This window comes from Larimichthys crocea, chromosome XVI (assembly GCF_000972845.2).
Source record: "Larimichthys crocea isolate SSNF chromosome XVI, L_crocea_2.0, whole genome shotgun sequence".
NCBI classification, from domain to species: Eukaryota; Metazoa; Chordata; class Actinopteri; family Sciaenidae; genus Larimichthys; species Larimichthys crocea.
The window spans coordinates 10,967,486-10,988,982 of record NC_040026.1 but is presented as its reverse complement, the minus strand read 5'-3'; the positions used below and the strand labels follow the sequence as shown (position 1 = coordinate 10,988,982).

Below are 21,497 nucleotides of genomic sequence, written 5' to 3'. Positions count from 1 at the left end.
CCCACCCCTTCGCTGCACTGAGTTAACTGAACACACAGAACAGCATCACAGTTGGTAGGGAAGCGCTCCCTCTCGCAGCACGATAATCCTTGCCATTTTGCCAAGCTGCTTTCTCCTCACTGGGTCTAACAATGCTGAAGTCACTTTTCCTCCCGCTCTCTCTCTCTCTCTCTCTCATTTTTTGCGAACAACAACAAATCATAATCCTTTGGTGAGCTCGACCATATGGTCTTTTCTTTATCCTTTCTTTATCCACACCCCACTGACATTAATAATCTGGAGGGCTAGGGGAGATGGTATAGGGCCAAAAACACTCCCAACATTCAAATAATCCTGCTGTCGTTTTTGTACTTCTTTTAGCTGAAGCTCTCACCGATAACCCGTGGTAATGGTACATGAACTACACGGTACCAAATGGCAGACGCTAGAGAAGACAGTGAAGCATAGCAGCCGCAGATTTTTCCACAAGAGTTGGTGGAGACCAAAACAGAGGTAGAAGAAATCTTAATTGATCAGGTAGCAAACACAAACATTACTCCAAATGAATGCTAAAGTTGCCAACAGTTTGCAATATTTACTTAAAAAATGATCATATATATTGTGTTTAGAGATTGTTTATGCTGCTGTGTGGTTAAGAAAACCACAGTTATTGTAGGTTTGAGGTAATTTTAATTGGCTTTAGCCGCTGGCCATGCTGAAGGCTGTAATCTGGTCATACTACACTATAGGCTAGCTACTTCGCCTTTAGGAGTTTTCATAGTGGCCTGTCATGGACCAGTTCTACATCTTGTTGCACGACAGTGACCAACAAAAAAATCAAACTGTAATAATAAACATCTGAAGACATGATATTAAAGCAATAATCAATAAAATACATTGGCATTGACAGAAATATGCATATTCTACCTTCTTCAGTAGCAGTAGTTGAAAAGACAATGCCAATTTATTTATTTATTTTTTTTACCATTTGTACCGCATTGCATAATTGCTTGCTTGTTTGCATAATTAGTTACCATCTGAGTCAATATATAATCTGATATTCAGTGTTTTTGTTTCATCAATGGGTACATTTGCATTTTGTGCCAATAAAGCACTTATAAGCTGTAATGAAACCGAATTGTTGCACAGAGTTTAAATTAAAGCGTGCCAATAAATAAAACAGGCACATCAGTCTGAGTATATTACTTACTTAAGCAGCACATCCCAAGTGAAACAAATTACATGCTGCTATCAGTTTTTAAATTCTGCTCATTTCTGAGACAACCGGAGTTGTTTGCATTTCAGAGAGACTGACTGCTACGGTACAGTACAGGCAACTGTTTCAAGTGAGGCAAGCGAGTCATGTTGGGACTTGGATGTTATGGATGTCTCTGTAATCTTTCATCTGAGGCCGGTTGCATCACTTGTTTTGACTAACCAACCTCCTTCCTTTATTTCTCTGCAGAAGACGTCAGTGATTGAGCTTTAGGCGGTTGCTGTATGCAGATATTGAACTGTAAGGGAAGACTACTTTAATCAAGCTGATGCAGTATGCAGCAGTGTGAAACAGATGTTGTTTAATCCGCATCTTTACCATAGCCAGAGCGCTGACAGCTGTGGTTCACGCAACCTCTTTCCCACCGTAACCTTAGTCGCCACTCTGCTGTTTGCTAATTACGTATCACAACATGCCCTCATATGCCACGCTCCTGAACGCCTCCCTCAGAGGGACACTCTTCAGGGAGAAGAGAAAGCCTAATTAGACCAAGTGTCCATCTGCTGAAAAGAAGAGGTGGAGGGTGAGTTGGAGAAATGAGATAAATGCAGTAAAAAAAACGTGACGTCCAAAAGACCTTGCGGGGCTATAATTAAACCTGACAATCAGGAATGTTGGAGAGCGACGGGTGAACATGGTATTTTACCTCCTGCTTCATTACAGTCTAATGATCCCCCTAAGGTGTTTTCCCTGACACTAACTACAGCTTATAAAAGGGATCAGTTTCTGCCGCCGGGACAGTGTGAGGAGATGGGAAGCTTTAATGGCCAGTGAAGGTGAGGACAGAAAGAAAAGAGGAAGATCACAAGAGAAACCTTGAGTTTTTCAGACCAGAATGAAGCTCCACTAAACTATAAAACTCTGAATGTTTCTGTAAAAGTAGAGCTGTCTCGCCCCGTGGTGGAATAACAGATACTGTGAGTTTTATATGAACCACAGAGCACACAGCTCTCAGATCAAAAAAATAAAAGGTTAAAGCATCAAGCTTTTGATTCACTTTTTTGTAGGTATGTTTGCCCCATTCACTACATCTCTTCTAACGGATAAATCAAAGCAGATTCTCCCTCTATAATTAATGAGACTTACAGCACTTTCGCCCAAAAGCACATTTGGAGCAGTTTCACCAAACTCTGGGAGCGTTCTATTTAGCCAGAACATTCAGGCACCAACAATCGAACCAAGACAGGTGGAAATGCTTCTTCCAAGAAAAGCGTGATGTTTTTTTTCTTCGTAGTGTATCGAGGCCAACCGCAGGAAACAACCCAAAAATGCAAGGTTTGAATGGTACACAAAGACAGATGCTGACATTCGATAGCCGCCAGCCGAGCAAAACAAACTGCTCATGCTCAGTTATTTCTTCACATGGTCTTAAGTGGTATAAACAGCACAGAAAGTAAATGAGTCCATGACTCTTGGCTAAAGTTAAAGGGACTCAAGTTAGATTTATTTAGATCCCCTCTGCTGCCAAAATCTCTAACCTCGACGGATGACAGGTTTCCAAAACTCAGTCCAGTAATCCAGCGAGTTTGTGTTTATATGTGCTTTGTTTATAAGACCTGTTTTTTTCATGCAGCCTGAGACTAAATAAACCGAATACAAAAATGCAAAATAAAAGTGTGATCACACCATTAAAAGTGTAAAAACACCATTTTAGATGTTACATATTGTTTTAATGAGGCTTGTGAATATTCAGTTTGTAATCTGTGCAATTAAACTCAAGTATGTGATACCGAATACGGGGCACACGACACTGTCCTTTTCGCTCTTTGTTCATGTGATTCATGGGAGGACATAAAAGGCTCATTTCCAGTCATGAAACAGCCTCTGCTTTCAGCATCTGGTGCTCAATAAAGAGCGGTGGCGCGGAGGGTCGGGTCCAGGCCAGATGAATCAATGTCTGCTGCGATTGTCACATCAGCTGTTGAGGTGTACTGTGTCCAGACAGAGAGTAAAGCCTGCCTTTGAGTGACAGCCCCTTCAAAGCAAAGAGACAAGATGACAGATGGTATCAAAGCCTGCATTCCCGCAGAAACACGGGCCTGGATCAGGTTGTCTGAAATGTTTATGGATGAGTAATTACGCTTCTTTTTATTATTTCTAAGAAACAATGCGTGTTTATGGAAGATGAACTGCGGCTGTGGCAGGGCCAGGGAACAACTTGCCTCTGAGACTGCAGAGAAATGGCAGCACAGCATTTCAAATGCATGCATTTGTGTGTGTGTGTGTGTGTGTGTGTGTGCCATAGTTGCGCACACACCAAATGTGCACACACGCGCACACACACAGATGGCAGAGGAATTTAGCCGAGGCTTTGATATGCAGATTGGATGCTGGCTTGTCATTTCTGCTGGCTCCAACACTGTGTTATCGTTCCTTCAGCACAACATTAGAGCTGATAACATTTACCTGAAGGGGGCAGTTGTGACTGATAATATCGTCAAGACATTTGTGCTCCTGGAAAGCCTGAGCAAGGGCTGCATGGAATTTGCCGTAACAATATCGCAGCAGAGCGGCACTCATATGCACAGGCACGTACAAGAATATAGACACATACATACACATGGAGGCACAGTTCAGCACACAAAGACATAAAGACACCGTGACTTTTGATCTTCTAGGAATGTTGTTTGTTCAAAAGCATCAGAGGTGGCAGTTAGACTGTGAAATACAAACACACACACACACACACACACACTGATATATCAACTGTACAGAGTGGGGAATCCGTGCAAAGACTGGATGCTGATGTTGTGTTTTTAGAAGACGCAGACAAAAAGGTGCAAACTCGGGTAAAAGGAAGTGTACGTTTGTGCATCTAACAGATATGTCAAAGTTAGAGATTATACTAATCAACGACAGTGATTAAAACTGGCACTGTGTGTTGGAATACATTACTGGGGAAAACATTGCTGCTTTAATAATATCTACATTCTACATAAATCATGATGGCTGATTACTGTAGATGGCAGAACGCCAGCAGTACATTAACAGATTATTACAGAGGGCTACTCGCTCATGTGCAGCTTTTTCCTCATCCCCACTAGACCATAGATGAGTTGCATAAGCTTCTGTTCCTGAGCACATGGCATGTATTTTTTTTTTACTATATAGTGGGTCATAGGTCTGCACTGCCTGTTGTGCATTACCATGACAACTTCAGCTTCATATTAATAACTTAGAGTGAGCAAGTTTACCATTTATCTTACAGGGTACAAATTACAGGGTGTTTTATAGCTGGATCTGCTTGGCAAATACATCCTCAACCACTTTTACATCAGAACATACAATTCACTTCACACATCAGGCTAGAGGGAGTTATTTCTGTCCTGAAAAATAGGTTCACCACGTACAGGAAACAGGAAAAGTGGTTAATTTCGTATTATTTAAGTGTCAGATTTATGGGTTCAATCTCAGTGCACTGGAATACATACAGTCTATCCATAAAACACCCTTTATATTTTTATAGAGAACATGCACAACCCTGTTTTGTGTCTTAACCATCTGGTTGAATGAAAAGCAGTGATTTATTGGAACCAGACCCCTGAATAAAACAGTATGCATCAATGCCCTATGGCACTACCTTGTCCAATATTGATCATTTCTATCAAAAATGAACAGAATAAAAATGAGCAGGTTCATTTTTTTTTCAGCACATTTTGAAACACGTGAATTAAAATGGCAGCTTCATCTAATTCTGTCCTCAAATAAATAAAAAGTTTTTTAGGTGGCATGAGTATCACATCTCTAATGATCTGTTGCATAAGGAGAAGATGGTCTGCTATCTCTCTACATGTGCTAAGAACACACACATATGGGGGAAAACACAGTGCGGCCACATGAACCTTGTGCACCAATGGCCTGCAGTGTGTCACAGTCTCTGCAGAGAAGACAGTAAGGGGGTCATATTACTAAGCCTGAGGGCTTCATTTGATCATGTGTACCATTCGGCTGCTGAAAAATATCTTCAGGTACTGCAAATTTCATCTAGTATACTGTATATGATGACTGGTGTGTGGGTGTGTGTTTGTGTGGGTGTACTGTACTTATTTCTTTTAAACCGAGCGCTTGAACACACAGTTTTTTCACTTACTCCATAAACACTTAAAATTTCTACTTCAGCACAAACTGCACAACGCACAATAATACCCTGGTGAAACAATTATAACATAGGGGGAACAGTCAAAACATTAAGCAGGGAGCAGTGCAAAAGCCTTAAGTGCTGCAAAATCACACATCTCACAGTGACTGTAATTTTAGATTAATTATTCAACTGTTTTCTCTAGCAACAGGACCGGTGATACAGCAGAAATGAATAGAATGGTTATATTTCCTGAGGTCAGCCAGTGCGTTTACAAGCCATTATAATACTCGACTATTATTCATGATCCCTGAGTGTTCTGTTTAAGATGAGGAGCATGTGCAGGCTGTATTACATTTGCAGTCCAGCTAGACTCGTATTCTGATTATGAGAAACTCGAATGTGATAGCTGGGAGATACAAAGACATACAAGAGCAGCTAATTCTTTTTCATTATATTCTGAATATGATGTTTATTTGTGCATGCGGGGGTAATTGTGGCTATAATTTGAGCATGCATAAAAACTGCTTATATCAGATATAACCTAACCTAAAGCATGTAATTGATGCAAATATATTCACAGTGGATTTCATTGATGTTCTACCTATTGTACCAGCCATGAGCTGGTAGAGTATTATTTCTTTATTTTTTTAGGTTTTATGTCATGGATCAATGGCGCTGCTGAAGTGTATGCTTCATCATTTCCAAATATGTGTGCCAGCAATCTGAGAGTTAACGTTCAACTTCCAGCCCGAGCGTCGCCACTATGCCACGGCGTATTTCCTCCATTTCCAAACAGAGCTCATCATCTGTGTTCTGAATGACTTGTCCTGAGGCAGTTCATCCCTTTATTTCCCGACTCAAAGTCAGAGCACAGGCACAGAAGACCTTGTGAATACAATATCACCCAGTAAATAAGCGCACATGCACACACGCTGACAAACAAACAACCAAACCGGCAAAATATATAGGAAAAAACGAGAGGCAAAAACTGAAGGCTGGTCCACGGAGAACTAAGTTTGTTTGACATGCTTTTGTTCAGCAACATACAGGAACAATCGTTGAATTGTGCTGTGTTTTATCAGCCTTTCAGTGTTCAGTCTTTGCCTTGTTTGAGGACAAATCTGGGCAGCTTTAGGCGAGGATAATAAGGGCTTTTGTTGAGACATGCCCTCCCCATCTCCAGACAAAGCTCCCTCAATCTTATTCTTTCACCTCCCACGGCTGATGCAGCTTGATTATGCAACATCAACTCTTATATGCAGCCAATTTCCTACTAATATTTCACATTTAACACAGACATTTCCTCCAGGCTGTTATTTGTGCTCCTGTCAATACTTTATTGACACAAATGAGGTGACATTATGTGGCTTCCGTCTCTTGTCTCCCCGACGTGTCAATCAAAAATTACTCATGGACCCGACTTAGCACAGATATAGATCGCTCAGTGGGGAGGAGCGGCGGAAAAGAGCAGATATCTCTTCTAGGAATACTCGGATTGATTTGTGTGTGACTGAGCCAACATTCAGCTGATTGACAAGTGATACAATTAAGTGGAAATGAGAAGGAACGGAAGACCATCATTATATCAATCATCAGTCCTTCCCCCACCTTCCTTTGTCGATCATCTGCGCTCATGATCTAATGAGCTTTGTGTGCTCTGAGAGAGATTTCATTGTAAATATTACAATCATGTCTCCTGATTTCATGACAAAGTGATAACCAAAGACAGAAAGACAAAAAGAAAGACAAAGAAAATCACTCAAATCGTTCTCTACCCTTACACCAAGATTCGAAAGTACTGTAGAGTCCCATGCTACAGCTGGGACTCAAACACACCAGTGGCACAGATCTTTTTTGTAGGTGCTTGTAACAAAGGTCCCTGGTGCTCCTTAAGGTATTACATGCATACCTTTTTATTCCACTAAAAGGTACATGGACATTCCTGACAGCAAAAGGCACATTATATGTATTAGTATTATTTGAACTTGAAGGTAAGCTTTTGAAGGTACAAAATGTTACGTTGTCCTCCCAAAGGGACTGTACAGTACCTTTTCAAAGAGTATGTTTTGTTTTGTTTTTCTCCGCCATTGGCTAGCAGGCCAGTCTTCGGCTGTAGTTATTTTCTTGGCTGGCCAAAATCAGGCACAATTGGTGGCGCTTTTGGCATCATGTGAGTCGTGACTGAATAGTACTTCAATCAAAAAAAGCTAAGAGAAAAGAATAATAATGTACTCACAGCAATATTAATGCCCATTTTCACCTGTCAGCCAACACATCAGTTGTCCTAACCTTAGAGGTAATTTGAGGTATATACAGGCTGACAGGAAAAGCTGGGAACTACACAGCACACATTACCATTTTCTATGTGCTCTCTTTAGGCTATAATTTAGGTCCTTGTTTGATTTAACATTTATATAAATGACCACCTATCTGTCCAGAAGTTAATATCTCAATGTATGCAGATGACACAGTCATTTATGTACAAGCTGACATATTTATAACAACTTGTGCACACTTGCATCATTAGCTAGCAGATTTGTTGTTCTCATGCTCATGCTTGAAGCAAGGGTGCAAAGTATTCCACATGTCAAATATTCAGGTGCGATTCTCAGTTTTCTGTCATCATCTGTGGTGTTAATAATACAGGAATTAGGGCCATATTTCTGTTTGTTTTGCTAGACTTGTGTAAGTAGTTTCATTACAATATGTTGTTAACATTGTACCTCAGACCTGAGTTATGTTACCATGTGCTTTGTGAGGTTTTTGCATATGTTTTGAGATTGCTTTGCAATTTTTGCTTTTGGCTCCGAGTGAGGGATATCAGTGTACTCTTTCTTTATACTAATGTAGACAGCTTACTAACAAATACAAAAATTCTTGAAGTATTCTTGCATATTTAACTTGAAAAAAACACTTTCTGGGCCTACAACCTACAGTACAGCTGCACCACAGGATAAACCTACTGGAAGAACTGGGCCTATATGCTGTTTATTTTTTTTATTTTGAGGGCTATATGACAAATCGACATGTTTTTACCCACATATGTTAGGCAGACACTCCCAAGCTGACGGCATAAAGTGAACAAAAGCAGAAATTATCAAAATTCTGCAAATCAAGGTTATTTCAGTCCTGGCCATAGGGGATAAAAGAGGATGACGAAGATGGTGATTGAGCTTAGTCATCAACCTCAGCTTTGTTCAGGTTATTATGCAGTTGTGACAGAGAGCACAACTTTGATGATTTCATCGGTCTACTTAAGAAACACAGGGCTGAGATCAGCTGTGAGGTTTTAGAGTCATCCCATGAAGCCTCTCTGATCTCACAAGACCTGTAGTCTTAACAAATATTGCAAAACAGGCCTCAAGTTAGATTAGACTAGTTAAGAGATGATTTATTCCATGTCTGGAAAACTGTGCCGCAGACAGCAGTTCAGTGGGCTGATTCATCTATGTTACATCATAGTGGACAGGTACTGTGAGGTACTGTGTCTCAACGCACTCATTAAATCTCTGTCATGTGTGAAATCATGCTACAGTGTGTTTTACTTGAGCTACACATAAAGAGGAACCCTGCCACCACAAAGTAGAGGCGCTGACCATAGCATCTGATCTCTCTCTCTCTTTCTCTCTGAGGAAAAAAAGAAAAGAGAATACCTACAGGATCAATACGGCAAGCCTGTTAATGGATTTCTTCATCTGTGCCGTTCATTAAGGAACGAGCAAGAGAAAAAAAACAAACAGTATGCAGAGTTGCAGAGATGGTGGAAAGAACGATGGCGAATACTAGGAGTGAAAGAGACACAGGAGCTGATAAACACAGAGAGCAGAGCAGGTTTCTACAGATATGGATGGTTGGAGGGTCGATCGTTACCCAGACACCACATGCATGCCTGCCTGCCTTCGCTGCCTGATTGCCTGGCACACATTTGCATTAGAGTTGAGAGGAGCCGAGCAGAGGAGCACAGCCGGAGAAGTCTTTGATCTCTCAGCCTCTGTCTCTTTGATGCACCATGTGGAAACACACCAGCAGATTTGGGAACTAGGAAATGATGTTGGGTGTTAAATGGATGTGCGGCATCTGTGTGTGAGTGTGTGTGTGTGTGTGCGTGTGTGTGTTTATGAATACTGGCGTGTGTGCATGTGTGATCTCTGCGAGGGAGAAGATGTATATCGCAAGAATGACTGTGCAAATCTGTCAAGACCTTGATTGCAGTCCAAATGAGAACATGCACACATGCCAGCATGGGTTGCCCTATTTTGTTAAAGTCAAGTGCATTCAAGCAGGAGGGAATGAAAAAGCCCCCCCTTCACTCTTAAGGATTATCAAACATCACTGCGGCTCCGACAACCACAACTGTCAAGCAACAGATTTACATCCAACCCCATCAGCCCATGCTTTTTTTCAAAAAATGTCATTTCACATTCCCGTCTGGGTTAAAATTCGAGGCAGTGCACCGAAATAATCTGTGGATTTTGACTCTGTGCGTGTATTGACAACACTCTCTGCCCTCAACTGTCTCCTCCATACACCCCCTGTATCCTCTAGTCCTTGCCCCTTTTCCCCTCTCTTCCTTTCCTATCTTGCACTCTACACCTCTCATCTCTCATCCCTTCCCTCCTCTCACCTCCTTCTCATCTCTCGTCTTCCTGGCCTGTCAGGATGATTTCAGGCTTGTTGCGTCTGGCCTGACTTAGTGTGGTACGATTGAAGCAGTAATTACAACAGTCTCTGAATAGCTTTTCCTCCCACAGAAAACCTCGCTACCTATCATCCGCAGGCTTAACCCCGCTCTCTGTGCTGACATGTAGGGGCCAGACAACAGTTTTTTTTCTTTTTTTTTTTGTGAAGAAAACCATTAACCCACAATTAAATTACAATCACCATAACAAAGGACGGGTGACATTTAAATCCACCAATCGAGGAGGGATTAGGAGCAAAGAGCACTTCTCTTGGGATGCTTTATCGTCTAAATATGACAGCGTGGATAAAGGAAATGTGAATTAATTAAATACTGCACAGTATCTATCAGTGGGGGCAGTTGCAGTTAGACTTAGCATGTCTACAAGTTAAGCCAACGTGTTCTACGGGGCGTGCAGAGGTAAGCTTAGGTTCAAAAGGAAAGGAAAGTGTTGCTTTCACTCGTCTTTACCTCTTTATGTGAGACGTTAATAATATGCTGTAGTTCATAGCTTGGATGTTCTCATATCACTGGAAGAGGATTCTGAAGGAGATGAAGCGAGGAACAGAGCCTTGGTGGTTGGATCACAAAGCTCCTAGCAATTATGTCTGGCACCATTATAGAGAGTCGGCTAAGAAAAATAATGACACAATATGTAGCCTCCAGGTGAGCTAGAGTAACACCTGAGTGGCTGCTACCTTAAACCACAGCAGGGCAGGGCACCAATTCAAAAAGACTTTACATACCACAAACTGTTAAATCACATCAAACCGCATGATAACACAGAAACAAACTGATGCATTATTGCAATATTTCAGGAACCATTACAGGACAAATTCAGCTCTACAATGCCTGTTTCACATCAAAAGACTAGAGTAGGTAGTCATGCTAGAGTCTCCGTGAGGCCGTACTCAGGCACGGCAGCTCGTGGATGTTAATAAAAACAATGCTAACATTCTAATGTTTAGCAGACCTGTATATTTATCATGTGCACCATCTTAGTTTCGTGTGTTTGCATGCAAATGTCTGCAGCTGTGGCTGCTGGGAATGAAATTAGCTTTGCATAAAAAGTCAGTGGATCAGAAAAGTTATGAAGTTATGATGATACATGAATGTGTACTGTATGCCAGACTCAAAGCACAAATGTCAACCTCATGGTGACGCTACATTACAAGGCAGGGGTCACCAAAAACATTAGGATTCATCCTCTTACATCCAATAGTTGCGGATATAGCAAAATGGTGGATCAAGAACCTAAAAACCTCCCAAAGCATTGATATCCCTTGAGCCACACCACCAGTATACTGCTAAAAAGTTCCACAGTAAACAGTTTCACTGTACACAAATCGCATGCTAACAACAAGGCAGTGATAATTCAGCTGATTAGATGGTTTAGTCTGACTAGATTATTTAAAAAAACAGAAAACTGATCAGAGCAGTCATAAAAAGACAGAAGCAGTGTTGCCTGAGGGCTTAGGACCTCCAACATGGCCACTAAAGGATGTGCTGTGTCACCTGACAGCCCTGTGAGGTGAAATGCCTACTCAACATTTGGCTCTGACACAGCAGAATGATGTCGGCCTTCAATCGAATATCAAGGTTGTGCTGAAATGAAAGCAATTTGATATAGCCAGAGAGGAGAATGAGAAAATGAGATTGATGTTGTGAGGAGAATGAGTAGGTGGCTGGATGCGAAAAGGAAGTCAGTCGAAGTAGAAAAGCTGCATAGTTGGTGTTTTATGTGGAAATGGCACTCAAGCTTTAACGTGATATGAAAGAGAGTGCTTTTTCTTAAAGAGAGTGGACCCGACACTGAACAGTCAAAGGGAAATGAAAGGGCAGTTTAGCCACAGGAACAAGAGGGCGAGCGGGAACTATTTTTTAAACACATACAACACAGAAAAAACACGGAATAACTTACTTCATGGGTTTAAAAAGAGCCTGGCCGTAGTTTTGGAAGGTCATGATGAGCTTGAGCTGAGTGCCTCCAGACTTCATTGCTGTTGAAATTAAACAGACAACAATACAATTAACTTAAGGCAACTATATTTGAACACTGAAATGAGCTGAAATAATTGACTTACAGTCTTTTGTGTTCACAAGAAATTCAGCACCACCAGAGTTTAGTTTTACTTACACAAAAAATACCCAACTTGACCAGTTAGATATTGTTTAGTGATGTTACCTACCTACCACTTCAAAATTCAGACTAGCCATTTTCAGGTAAGCCAATTAAGTCTGCTGCTGACTGTCCAACATCACATTGAATAAGAGAATAATATTAGTCATTATCCTTGTTGTTTTTCTCCACACTTTTCTCCACTAAGTTTAAAACAAACTCAATTAGCATTTAACTGTACTATAGCTCATAACTTATTTTTTTTTTAAATGTGAAAAATTCTAGCCTGCAACCAATTGACGAGGTGATACACACATTAGTTGGAAACTAATGAAAATGGAGATATTAAGTACAAGTAAAGCATTCACGATAAATGAACCATCCATTTGCAAAACAGATGACCAACAGCCTGAGATGTATTCAGAAAAATAAGTATTTTTCCACATTCAGCCAGTCTGCTCTCGCTACATGTGCTTAGATCAGATCACTGTGGATCTACAGCACATTTGGTCACATGTGTTTTGGAACTTAAAAACAAAATTAGGATAATTTCTTCTTTCTTTGTCCAGAGAACAAATAAAAAACAGCGGTGCATTTTATTGCACAACTTGCATCATCATATTTAGCATGTTGACCAACCAGAAGAAAGTGCTGAGTAGGCTGTTATTAGCCATTATTCTACAATTAAACTAAATTAGTTAAATTAAATGAGGCCAATTATCAGTTAGTTACCAATATGTCTCTACTGCAATAAAGACTTTTGATCAATTCATTAAGTGACCAATCATTTCACTTGCACCGAACACATTATATATCGACTGTTTGGCTGTGAGTCCCATAAGGAGAAGTACAAATCAGTGATAGATAAGACACTATAGACATGATACATTAAGACTATACTCAGTCAATGTAATATTGACTGACACTGATTTGATTTTACATTTTAGAGACGTGTCTTTGTTCACCTGAAGCCCGAACCATCAATTTCCTCTGCCAGGTTGGTGAGATGCACCATTGTAAGCTTGCATAATGTGTGTAGATCTGTGTTTGTGAGTCTTTTTTTATGTGTGTGTTTGTGCTTTGAGTGCTGATGTCACAGTGTTTGTTTGATGAGATGGGAGAGTGAGGGGTTGAAGGACAGCCAGTGCTTGCCCGACACTCTCTGTTCCTCCACTGTTTACTCTCTCTGTGTATTCTCTGGAGGGTCCATCTCTCTCTCTCTTGCTGTCTCTTTGTGTTTCTATTCATCCTCCTCTCCTTCATGTTTTTCTCCCTTTTTGTACGCGGTAATGCCGTCTAAAGGCACTCATGGGACTGTGCTCGGTGCTTGTGCAAGGAGTATACAGGGCCAAAATGCAACAAAATTAGCAACAGCAAAAAAAAAAAAAAAGAGCAGAGCAGCTGCTGTGTCTGTCTCTTTTTTTCCTGATCGATTGAAAACTGTGTTTTGGTGGCCTTTTGCCAGAGACCAACTTTCTCAATCAATGCTCTCATTTATTTTTACATATGGGAATCACAGGGACAAGCTAATGTTTACAGAGAAAAGAATTACAAGTGAAAGATCAATGTCTGCCTGACCTCACCTGCTGCTGTGCGAGGTAGCGTATGCTGGAGACATTTTCAGTAAGGGTAAATCTAACTGTAATTACTAGGAACTCATGCATGCGGAGCAACTGTATACAGAGACCATGAATATATCATTTCAGCTTTCACTCACAGTGAGCAAACTGTATTTGTTGAGACTTCATGTTGTCAAACTGTTTACTTCTGTCTCTTTCTGAGCTGTGCACCTCAACCATGAAAATGATATACTTTCACTATGATCTGTAATAACAATGATCATACAGTATCTGCTGCTTTTGTAGCCGTATCTTCATTGATGAATGCTGCTCAAAAGAGGCTATAGTGTATAATACGTCCACACACTCCTATCCTTAAGTTTAGATAATAACCGACTGCTATTGGCTTCTATTGGTATTCTGCCCCAGGCCTGTGTTAAGGCTCTGTAATTACTGAGCCACCATGTATTTAGCTGGCTAGAGACGCTGAGAACTGCTTCCTCTATCCACCCAGCCTGAGAGACAGAAAGCATGAGGGAGAAAATCGGAGAAAATTAGAGAACATCTGGAGTAGAAAGGCAGAAACGAAAGAAAGAAGGAAAGGAAATTCCTTCCTTTAGTGACCAGGCAGAGATGCTAGTTTTATAAACAGCTAATCCGACTCTCAGATAAGTATTTAATCTTTGCTGTCGTGCCAGTTACAGTTTTGCCACTGAAATCTGCAATCACTTTTTACAGCATGTGCAAGATGGGCGACCTTGAGCCGACAAGCACTCTTGGAATGTGGGAGCTGGACTGAGCCAAAAAGAAAGACAATCTCCCCAAAAAAGGGGGTGAAAAAAAACAAAAAAAACAGAAATAGATTCCATATAACAGCCCCGGCATGGATTATCGCCTCTCTCAGGTATCTGCTTGCACTTGCAGCGATGGCTTTCTGTGCAAAGCTAGTTTTACGGTGCACTTGTCAATCAAATAAAAAAGCCACAGCGTTTGATTTGAATCAAACTCTGGATGTGCAGCAGCACAGAGACCCGAGTGTTCTCTCAGGCTTTAATGTATTCTACTGTGACGCCATGTGGGGGACACATGAGAGGAGATTGTGCTGTTTTATTATTCCTTCGGTCTTGTAAAGTCGCACGATAGCCTACAGCTGACTTCCATCTCTGTGCAAACTTGTGTGTGTGTGTGCGTGTTCACATGTTCAGTGCCTGTGGCAGCGAAAGCCATTGTCCATCACTTAGCAGCAAATCCTCCTCACTCTGAACCAGTAGACCCAGTTATATTAGAGGCAAAGTCCCCACAGACTTACACGTCTGTTTCTACATAATTTGCCTATCTCTTGTACGAATGTGTGAGAAAACCTGTTTTGGGGAGATTAGGTTACTTTTTGTAACCAAGAAAACTAGATCCAGTCCAATCAGCTGCTTCTTATGATGTCAGAAGATCATGTTATTGAGACTGACAGGGCTCAACATGTAGTGATTACCATTTTCTGTTGCAAATGCATAATTCTGTGATAGAAGACTTGTGAACGCTTGTGTCTGTTCAAATATGCGATGACTTTTTACATTTAATAATATAACATTATCCACCTCGCCGTGATGGTTTTGAATTATTGTAAGAATGGCTTTGGGTTCACCAAATTCTTCTGCTTCTTCTCATCACTTTACTTTTGTATTTTTTACTTGTATTCAGCTGCTGAAGACAAAACATACCGGGCAGAATCTGACCACAGCACAACGCCTATAATGTTCATTTTCACCAAGGTACACTGGTTTACTGTTGTCCTGATTCAGTTGTTTACTTTATGTTAAAATGTATTTAAAGAAATATCATTGGGCTGCTTGGTGTCAGTCAAATCTGGCAACTCTGCTTGTCACTGTTTTTCACATGGGAGACTTTTTAAGCTGAACTTTGACCCTCTGCACAGCACACAGAGACAAAATGGAACATGTTTAATCAAGCAGACAAGTGGCCTGTCCCAGCGTCCTTGATCAAGACCCTGGACTCCCTGCTAGTTTATTATAGGTCACCAATCATGTGGTGTTGATACCAAAAAGCTGGGTCAACAATTAAACATCTAACTAGTGTCATATGGCAATATGATGACAAGTGTTATCATCCCTAAACCTCAACACACCCCAAAATGCATGCCATGATGGTGCCTTGGTGTCATCAGAGTAAAGTGTAATTCTGACTGAAGCCCTCCTGCTACCATCCCTTTGCTTTGTTATGACTCACCGACGCTGGTGATCCTCTGGGTGACCAGGTCCTTCAGGAGAGCATCGATGACCGGGTTATGTCTGGAGTACAGCTCGTATCGATTAATCCCAATGTGGAAGCGGAGCCAGTTGGGGTAGGAATCGGCTGTCAGCTCCCCTGTTGGGCTGAACTCATCCAGGTTGCCTTCAGTATTCCTGGGTGAGGGGAGGATGAGAGGGGGTGAATGGGAAGAGGGGACAGGATTGTCAGGTTTTAATGTAAAGAGTGACAGCAGCAGCCCCTGCAGACTTACAATAATGTGATTTCACAGGACTAAAACTATGAGCCCTTTAATGCGTTTTAACAAATGATAATATGTTTATTTATAGCTTCAGAACACTTTACCATGCCTGATCCTCTGCTGCTTTGGGGTCAAATCTGATGTCCGTGTTGACGTTGAACAGCGTGTCCTCATCTGTCAGAGGTGGCACGGATCTTTTGTACAGAGGATGCTCATAGAGAGCCGACAACCTTGAACCCTTAACCGGCATGTTCTTGGTCACCGTGGCGTCCTGGATGAACTGCCTCTTCCTGTCACCACGTTGTCCGTGATGCTCAAGCCTCCTGAACGCCTGCGTTTTGTCGCCTGTAACCGGGATCCTCTCCAGGGAGTGGGAGGACACGTTTGAGCTGGGCTCGTTGCTGAAGTCCTGGAGGATCCGCAGGGTGTGCTTGTTAGGCCAGCCCTGTTTCCCCCAGCTCTGAGGCTCCTCGCTCGGCGTGTGGGAGCAGGAACAGCCGCTGTTGCCGTGCCTCTCCAGCTTCGGTAACAAGTCTATCATTATGTGCATGGAGCATGCAATAAGGAACACCATGAGGATCAAAAAACGGAATTTGCGCAGGAGGATCATCTTCATGGTCTCCCTTTTGAGCAGATGTGAGTATTTACTGCAAATGATGAGCACGCAGATGAACAAGCTGACTACATCGCTGATGATGTTTATTAGACTGGACGCCAATCTAATGAAATATACATTAAACACATAAGAGCCATCTTCACTTGCCGTCTTGAGTAAAGGATTCAGTGTTCAGCCTTTTGTATTTTCAGCATCAGAGTCCTGCTTTATTCGCGCCGGTGTCCAAGCGAGATTTCAGAAGCGCAAAATCATCCGCAAGCGTCCAGGTAAAGCAGGTCGAGTCGGCTCAGACCAGCGGTCGATTTGCGCAAGCCACATCCTCCTCACTGCTGCCGCCACCGCCGCCGCCGCTCTCCCCCTTTTTTCCTCCTGTCGACAGAATATTTCAGAGAGAATACAGAGCAACAGACGAGTGAGTAGGATCCAAAAGCTGCCGTGACACGCGGGGAGAATGATCCGTAAAAAGTGCGTGTCCAAGTGGTTCGACGGCGCGCATCGGTCTCACCATCCAGCCAGCCAGCCTCGATCCTGTGCGGCGAGAGAAAGAGCTGCTGCGGATCAGCTGGAATAAAAAAAAAACACACGAGAAGTGGAGCTCTTCACATTTAAATGTTTGTGTTTTTTCTTTTTAGGGGGAAAGTCCCCGAAAAGTAGTCGAAGCGTGTTCTCACATTCAGCGATCCACGGTGCGTAATTCTGTCACATTGAGTCCTCGAGTAATCACCCGAGGCGAACCAGCGGAATAAATTGCACAGGTAACAGGAGACAGGAATCCTCCCGCAGGGCCAGGTAACCACTAAGAGTACAGCCGGATAAGAGAATGCACTTCTTGTAGCATGTGTGAATCTGGGTGGGTGTGTTAAATATGATGATGAAGCCAAGACTAGATCCAGCCTTTGCGCAGCGTCACCGTGCGCAGATTGGCTGAACGGAGAGAGAGAGCGAGAGAGAGAGAGAGAAAGAGAGAGAGAGAGGGGTAGTGCGAGAGACACTGCAACCATGTGAAGCATATAACTGCTCGTCTGTATTCCACTTGGAATAAATCCTCCCTGCACATCCCGGCTGCGCAAGAAGAGGGCGTCTTTCCACTGGCAAACATTCAGCAGCAGCATTCAGGTTTTTTTTTTTTTTCTCCCTTCTGAAATTCATCTGCTGGAATCCCTTAGAAATGTCTCCTCCGAGACGGCAGTCAATCCATCGATGATACATTAGACAGGCCTATTAGACCGCTCATCAGTCTGAGGATCCACTTCCATCCTGCACTGCTGCCACTCAGCCGCAATCACATCTTCAATAATGTTGAAAAGCTGCATGAAATGAAAACCACAAAGCACCTTTCAGCGCTGCACTATTTTTAAAGAAGAAGAAGAAAATAAGACTTATGCAGTAGAGAAATAAACTGATTTGATACTTTTCTGCAGCAATGACCACAAACACAAATACACCAAATCTCCAAACAACAGTCCACTGCACTAATGTTTCCTTTTTTTTTATGGCTAATTGGCACAGCATTATGGCTGCATCCATGCTTCCTAGTGGATGTAAATAGGCAGGAGAGACAGGGTAATAAACCGCTTGCATTTCATACTATGGCATATATGCATGAGTAACTGATCATGCTGTCTGTGATTACCTCCCTAGATTAGTTTATAATTAAAAAGAGCCCAGAGAGAGAGAGAGAGTGGAAGGGATGGGAAGAGAAGGGAAGGAGGGAGGGAGATGGCGCTTGCACCAACACAGAATAGATTCATAAGAGAGAGGAGTAGAGATGGCTTAAGATAGGATCTATGGGGGGATTTACCCAGTGGAACAAAACATTAATTGTGAATGTTAATGAAGACGATGTAGAGGCAAAATCAAAACAGCAGCATCGTGTTTTTTTTTAAACTAATCTGAAACTGTAAATAGTGTGTGTGTGTGTGTGTGTGTGTGTGTGTGTGTGTGTGTGTGTGTGTGTGTGTTGCAACAACAAGCAGGAACAGATTGGTTTATTGCAGAAGGAAACATCAGATTTCAGGTGACTACCGATGAATTCTGGCAACCACCACAACTGTCTGTTGTGTTGGACATAAAAGGAAAGATTGCTGTATTTCCAATACAGGAAGTATTCCCCTATGACTCTAAATTACCAGCTAATAGCAGGTGTTTATTCATAAGATTAACTGACCACTGACATTTGAGGCCCTTTAACAGAGACTAATACCCAACAAAACAAAAAAAGGACCATCGGATCGCCTCCTCTGGTGTTTGATGTCAGTGATAGTGCGAGTGTGGAAGACAAAGTGATGCCTGTTGCCTGTCCAAATCTCACGCCAGTCACTGTAGCCTGTGGCCCACTAGCCTGAGGTGAAACAAGCCCAGATGAATGTGTATTGATGTCAGTCAGACATGGATCACAGCAGTCAATGGGTCAATGGTTCCTCACAAGGCTCCTGTCTTGTGTAATTGTTGCCGAGCTTCTTCACGAGGAATCAACAGACAGGCTGCTTGATTATCTCTCTCTCTCTCCTGGTCCCTCTCTTTCGTTGTTGTGCCGGTACATCAGCACACTTTCTTCTTTTTTTAAACTCTCATTTTATGTGCTGTCAAATGACATTAGCGCCTCAGATCTTGTAATAGAAGTGGGCTGTTGTGAGATGACAATTTGCAAACTCCAAATTAATAATCTCACTCTATTACTGGGCAGAAATGCAAGCTATCGTGACAGTGCAAGAAAACAACAAACCCACGGGCACAAGGATCCAACTTTAGGATTTCCAGTGTCACCTTTCCCTTTTTTTGTCCACAGCGTGTATATTTTCGATGACCAAGCTGTTTTTTTTTTTTAACAGAGCTCCTTTTGATCACAATCTGTGACATAACAGGCCTGATTGAGAAACACCATCTTGCGATATCCCATGTGACAACAGTATTAAAAGCAGCCAGACCTTGCACAGACAAGATCAGGAGGAGGAGGCGTAGGGTGGATGGAGGAGGAGGAGGGTAAGGCATCCTAACAGATAGCTGACTACAGCACAGGTCGTAAATACCCAAGATTTATGTCCTCTACACCTCATAGTGTCTCTCAGTGAGATAGCACAGGGGGATAGCAAGATAGCACTATCCGTGTTCCTATCTGCCCTATCAAAGTGAAGGGTGAGGTTTGCCACTGTACAAAGTCTGCCAAATAGATTCAGGCAAGAGGTGATTCGAGTCAGAATGAAAAATGACATTTTTATATTTGTGAGCTGATACTCCCTATCATGACATTTCACTGTTTAGTGCAACAAAAGAAAAGAAGAATGACAAACAGGTTTGGTTGCATCATGGTGGTGTGGGCTTATTCATTTACAAGAATTAAGTCATTGTGACAGTACAATGCATCTTTTCTTTTTTTTTTTTTACTTTTGAAAGACTCCCTGTGGATTATGATTCATTTTAATTTTTGGTTTCAAGCAGGAGTGGACCAGCAACTCACACGTTTGTTTTAAAGGTCCAGTGTGTCAGATATAGGGGGGGGGGGTCTATTTAAAGAATATGGCAGAAATAGACTGTATTATCATTCCTGTATAATCACCTGAAAATAATAATTATTTTATTCTGTTTTTTTTTGTTTTGTTTTTTACTTTCGAATGTTCTAGATCAGTGGTTCTTAACCTGGGTTCGATCGAACCCTAGGGGTTCGGTGAGTCTGTCTCAGGGGTTCAGTGGAGCCTCCGCCCTGGAATTTTTTTATACCATTTGTTACAACATATCTTTGTGAGTAATCGTTTTTGGGGATGCTGGACATAAAAACTAAGAAAAGGAACAGACTTTGCTGTGAAAATGACATGAGACTGGCACTTGCCAAGGTGAAGGCACGCATATCTGAACTGGTCTCTCAAAGGCAACAGCAGAAGTCACACTGAGGTAAGTTGTTGTGAGTTCATGCACTGTGTTGGTTTTGTTATTTGAACAAGGTGATGTTAATGCACGGTTCATTTTGTGCACCAGTAAAAAAAATGATATTTTATTTTTTACTAAAGAAGGGTTCGGTGAATGAGCATATGAAACTGGTGGGGTTCGGTACCTCCAACAAGGTTAAGAACCACTGTTCTAGATGCTCTGTTTCACAGACACCATGGGTCCTCTTCCATAGAGCCTGCCATGTTGAGCTGCCATTTTTCTACAGTTGCCCTGAATGGACCAAACACCGGCTCTAGTTAGGACCTCTTCAAGCTTTTGAGGCTTTTTAGCTGAGTTTTAGGAGCATAACTACACCTCAACAGTGCCGCTTCGGACATTCCAAAATACCATCCAAACCCTCTTGTCTTTTTTCGCTGTCATATTCTGCACATTTCCCGCTCACCCCATTTCTTTCCCCTATTTCTCCCTCTCTTCCTACCCTCCATAGGATTCTGAGGGAGGTCTGTCATGCTCGGGTGCTACGGTGGATTCCACACAGAAGCGTCCCTACAATGCAGCAACAGACCGAAGAAATACATGAGTTCACGCTTCACTCACAATCTTTCGTCGTTGTGGTCCTAGCTAGTGAATCGTGTGTTTCGTGGCCACCGTAGTTTCTTCTTCACACTAGGAAGGAGAGAGTGAGGCGAGGGGGTTGCAATACACCAGTGCGAGATGCCAATAAAACCTCAACACTGCACCTTTAATGCAGATGTAATTTAATAACAACATGAATCTTAGTGTGATTTGTTATCACGCTTT

At 42.0% G+C, this 21,497-nt stretch overlaps 1 protein-coding gene across 3 annotated transcripts in view; it reads right to left on the bottom strand.

Annotated features, from left to right (window-relative positions):
• Positions 1-17,741, bottom strand: part of fam20cb (FAM20C golgi associated secretory pathway kinase b) — a 50,092-nt gene extending 32,351 nt beyond the window's left edge. The window contains exons 1-4 of one of the 3 annotated variants that reach the window (XM_019258759.2): positions 17,483-17,741; positions 16,300-17,373; positions 15,934-16,109; positions 11,936-12,014 (exon numbers count right to left, since the gene is read on the bottom strand). In XM_019258759.2, coding sequence (XP_019114304.1) covers positions 11,936-12,014; positions 15,934-16,109; positions 16,300-16,811 — 767 coding nt within the window. In that variant the 5' untranslated portion in view covers positions 16,812-17,373; positions 17,483-17,741. Of the gene's footprint in view, positions 1-11,935; positions 12,015-15,933; positions 16,110-16,299 lie in introns of all 3 variants that reach the window. The other 2 variants (XM_019258760.2, XM_027289420.1) reach the window with 2 other exon arrangements.
• Between the last annotated feature and the right edge of the window lie 3,756 nt (positions 17,742-21,497).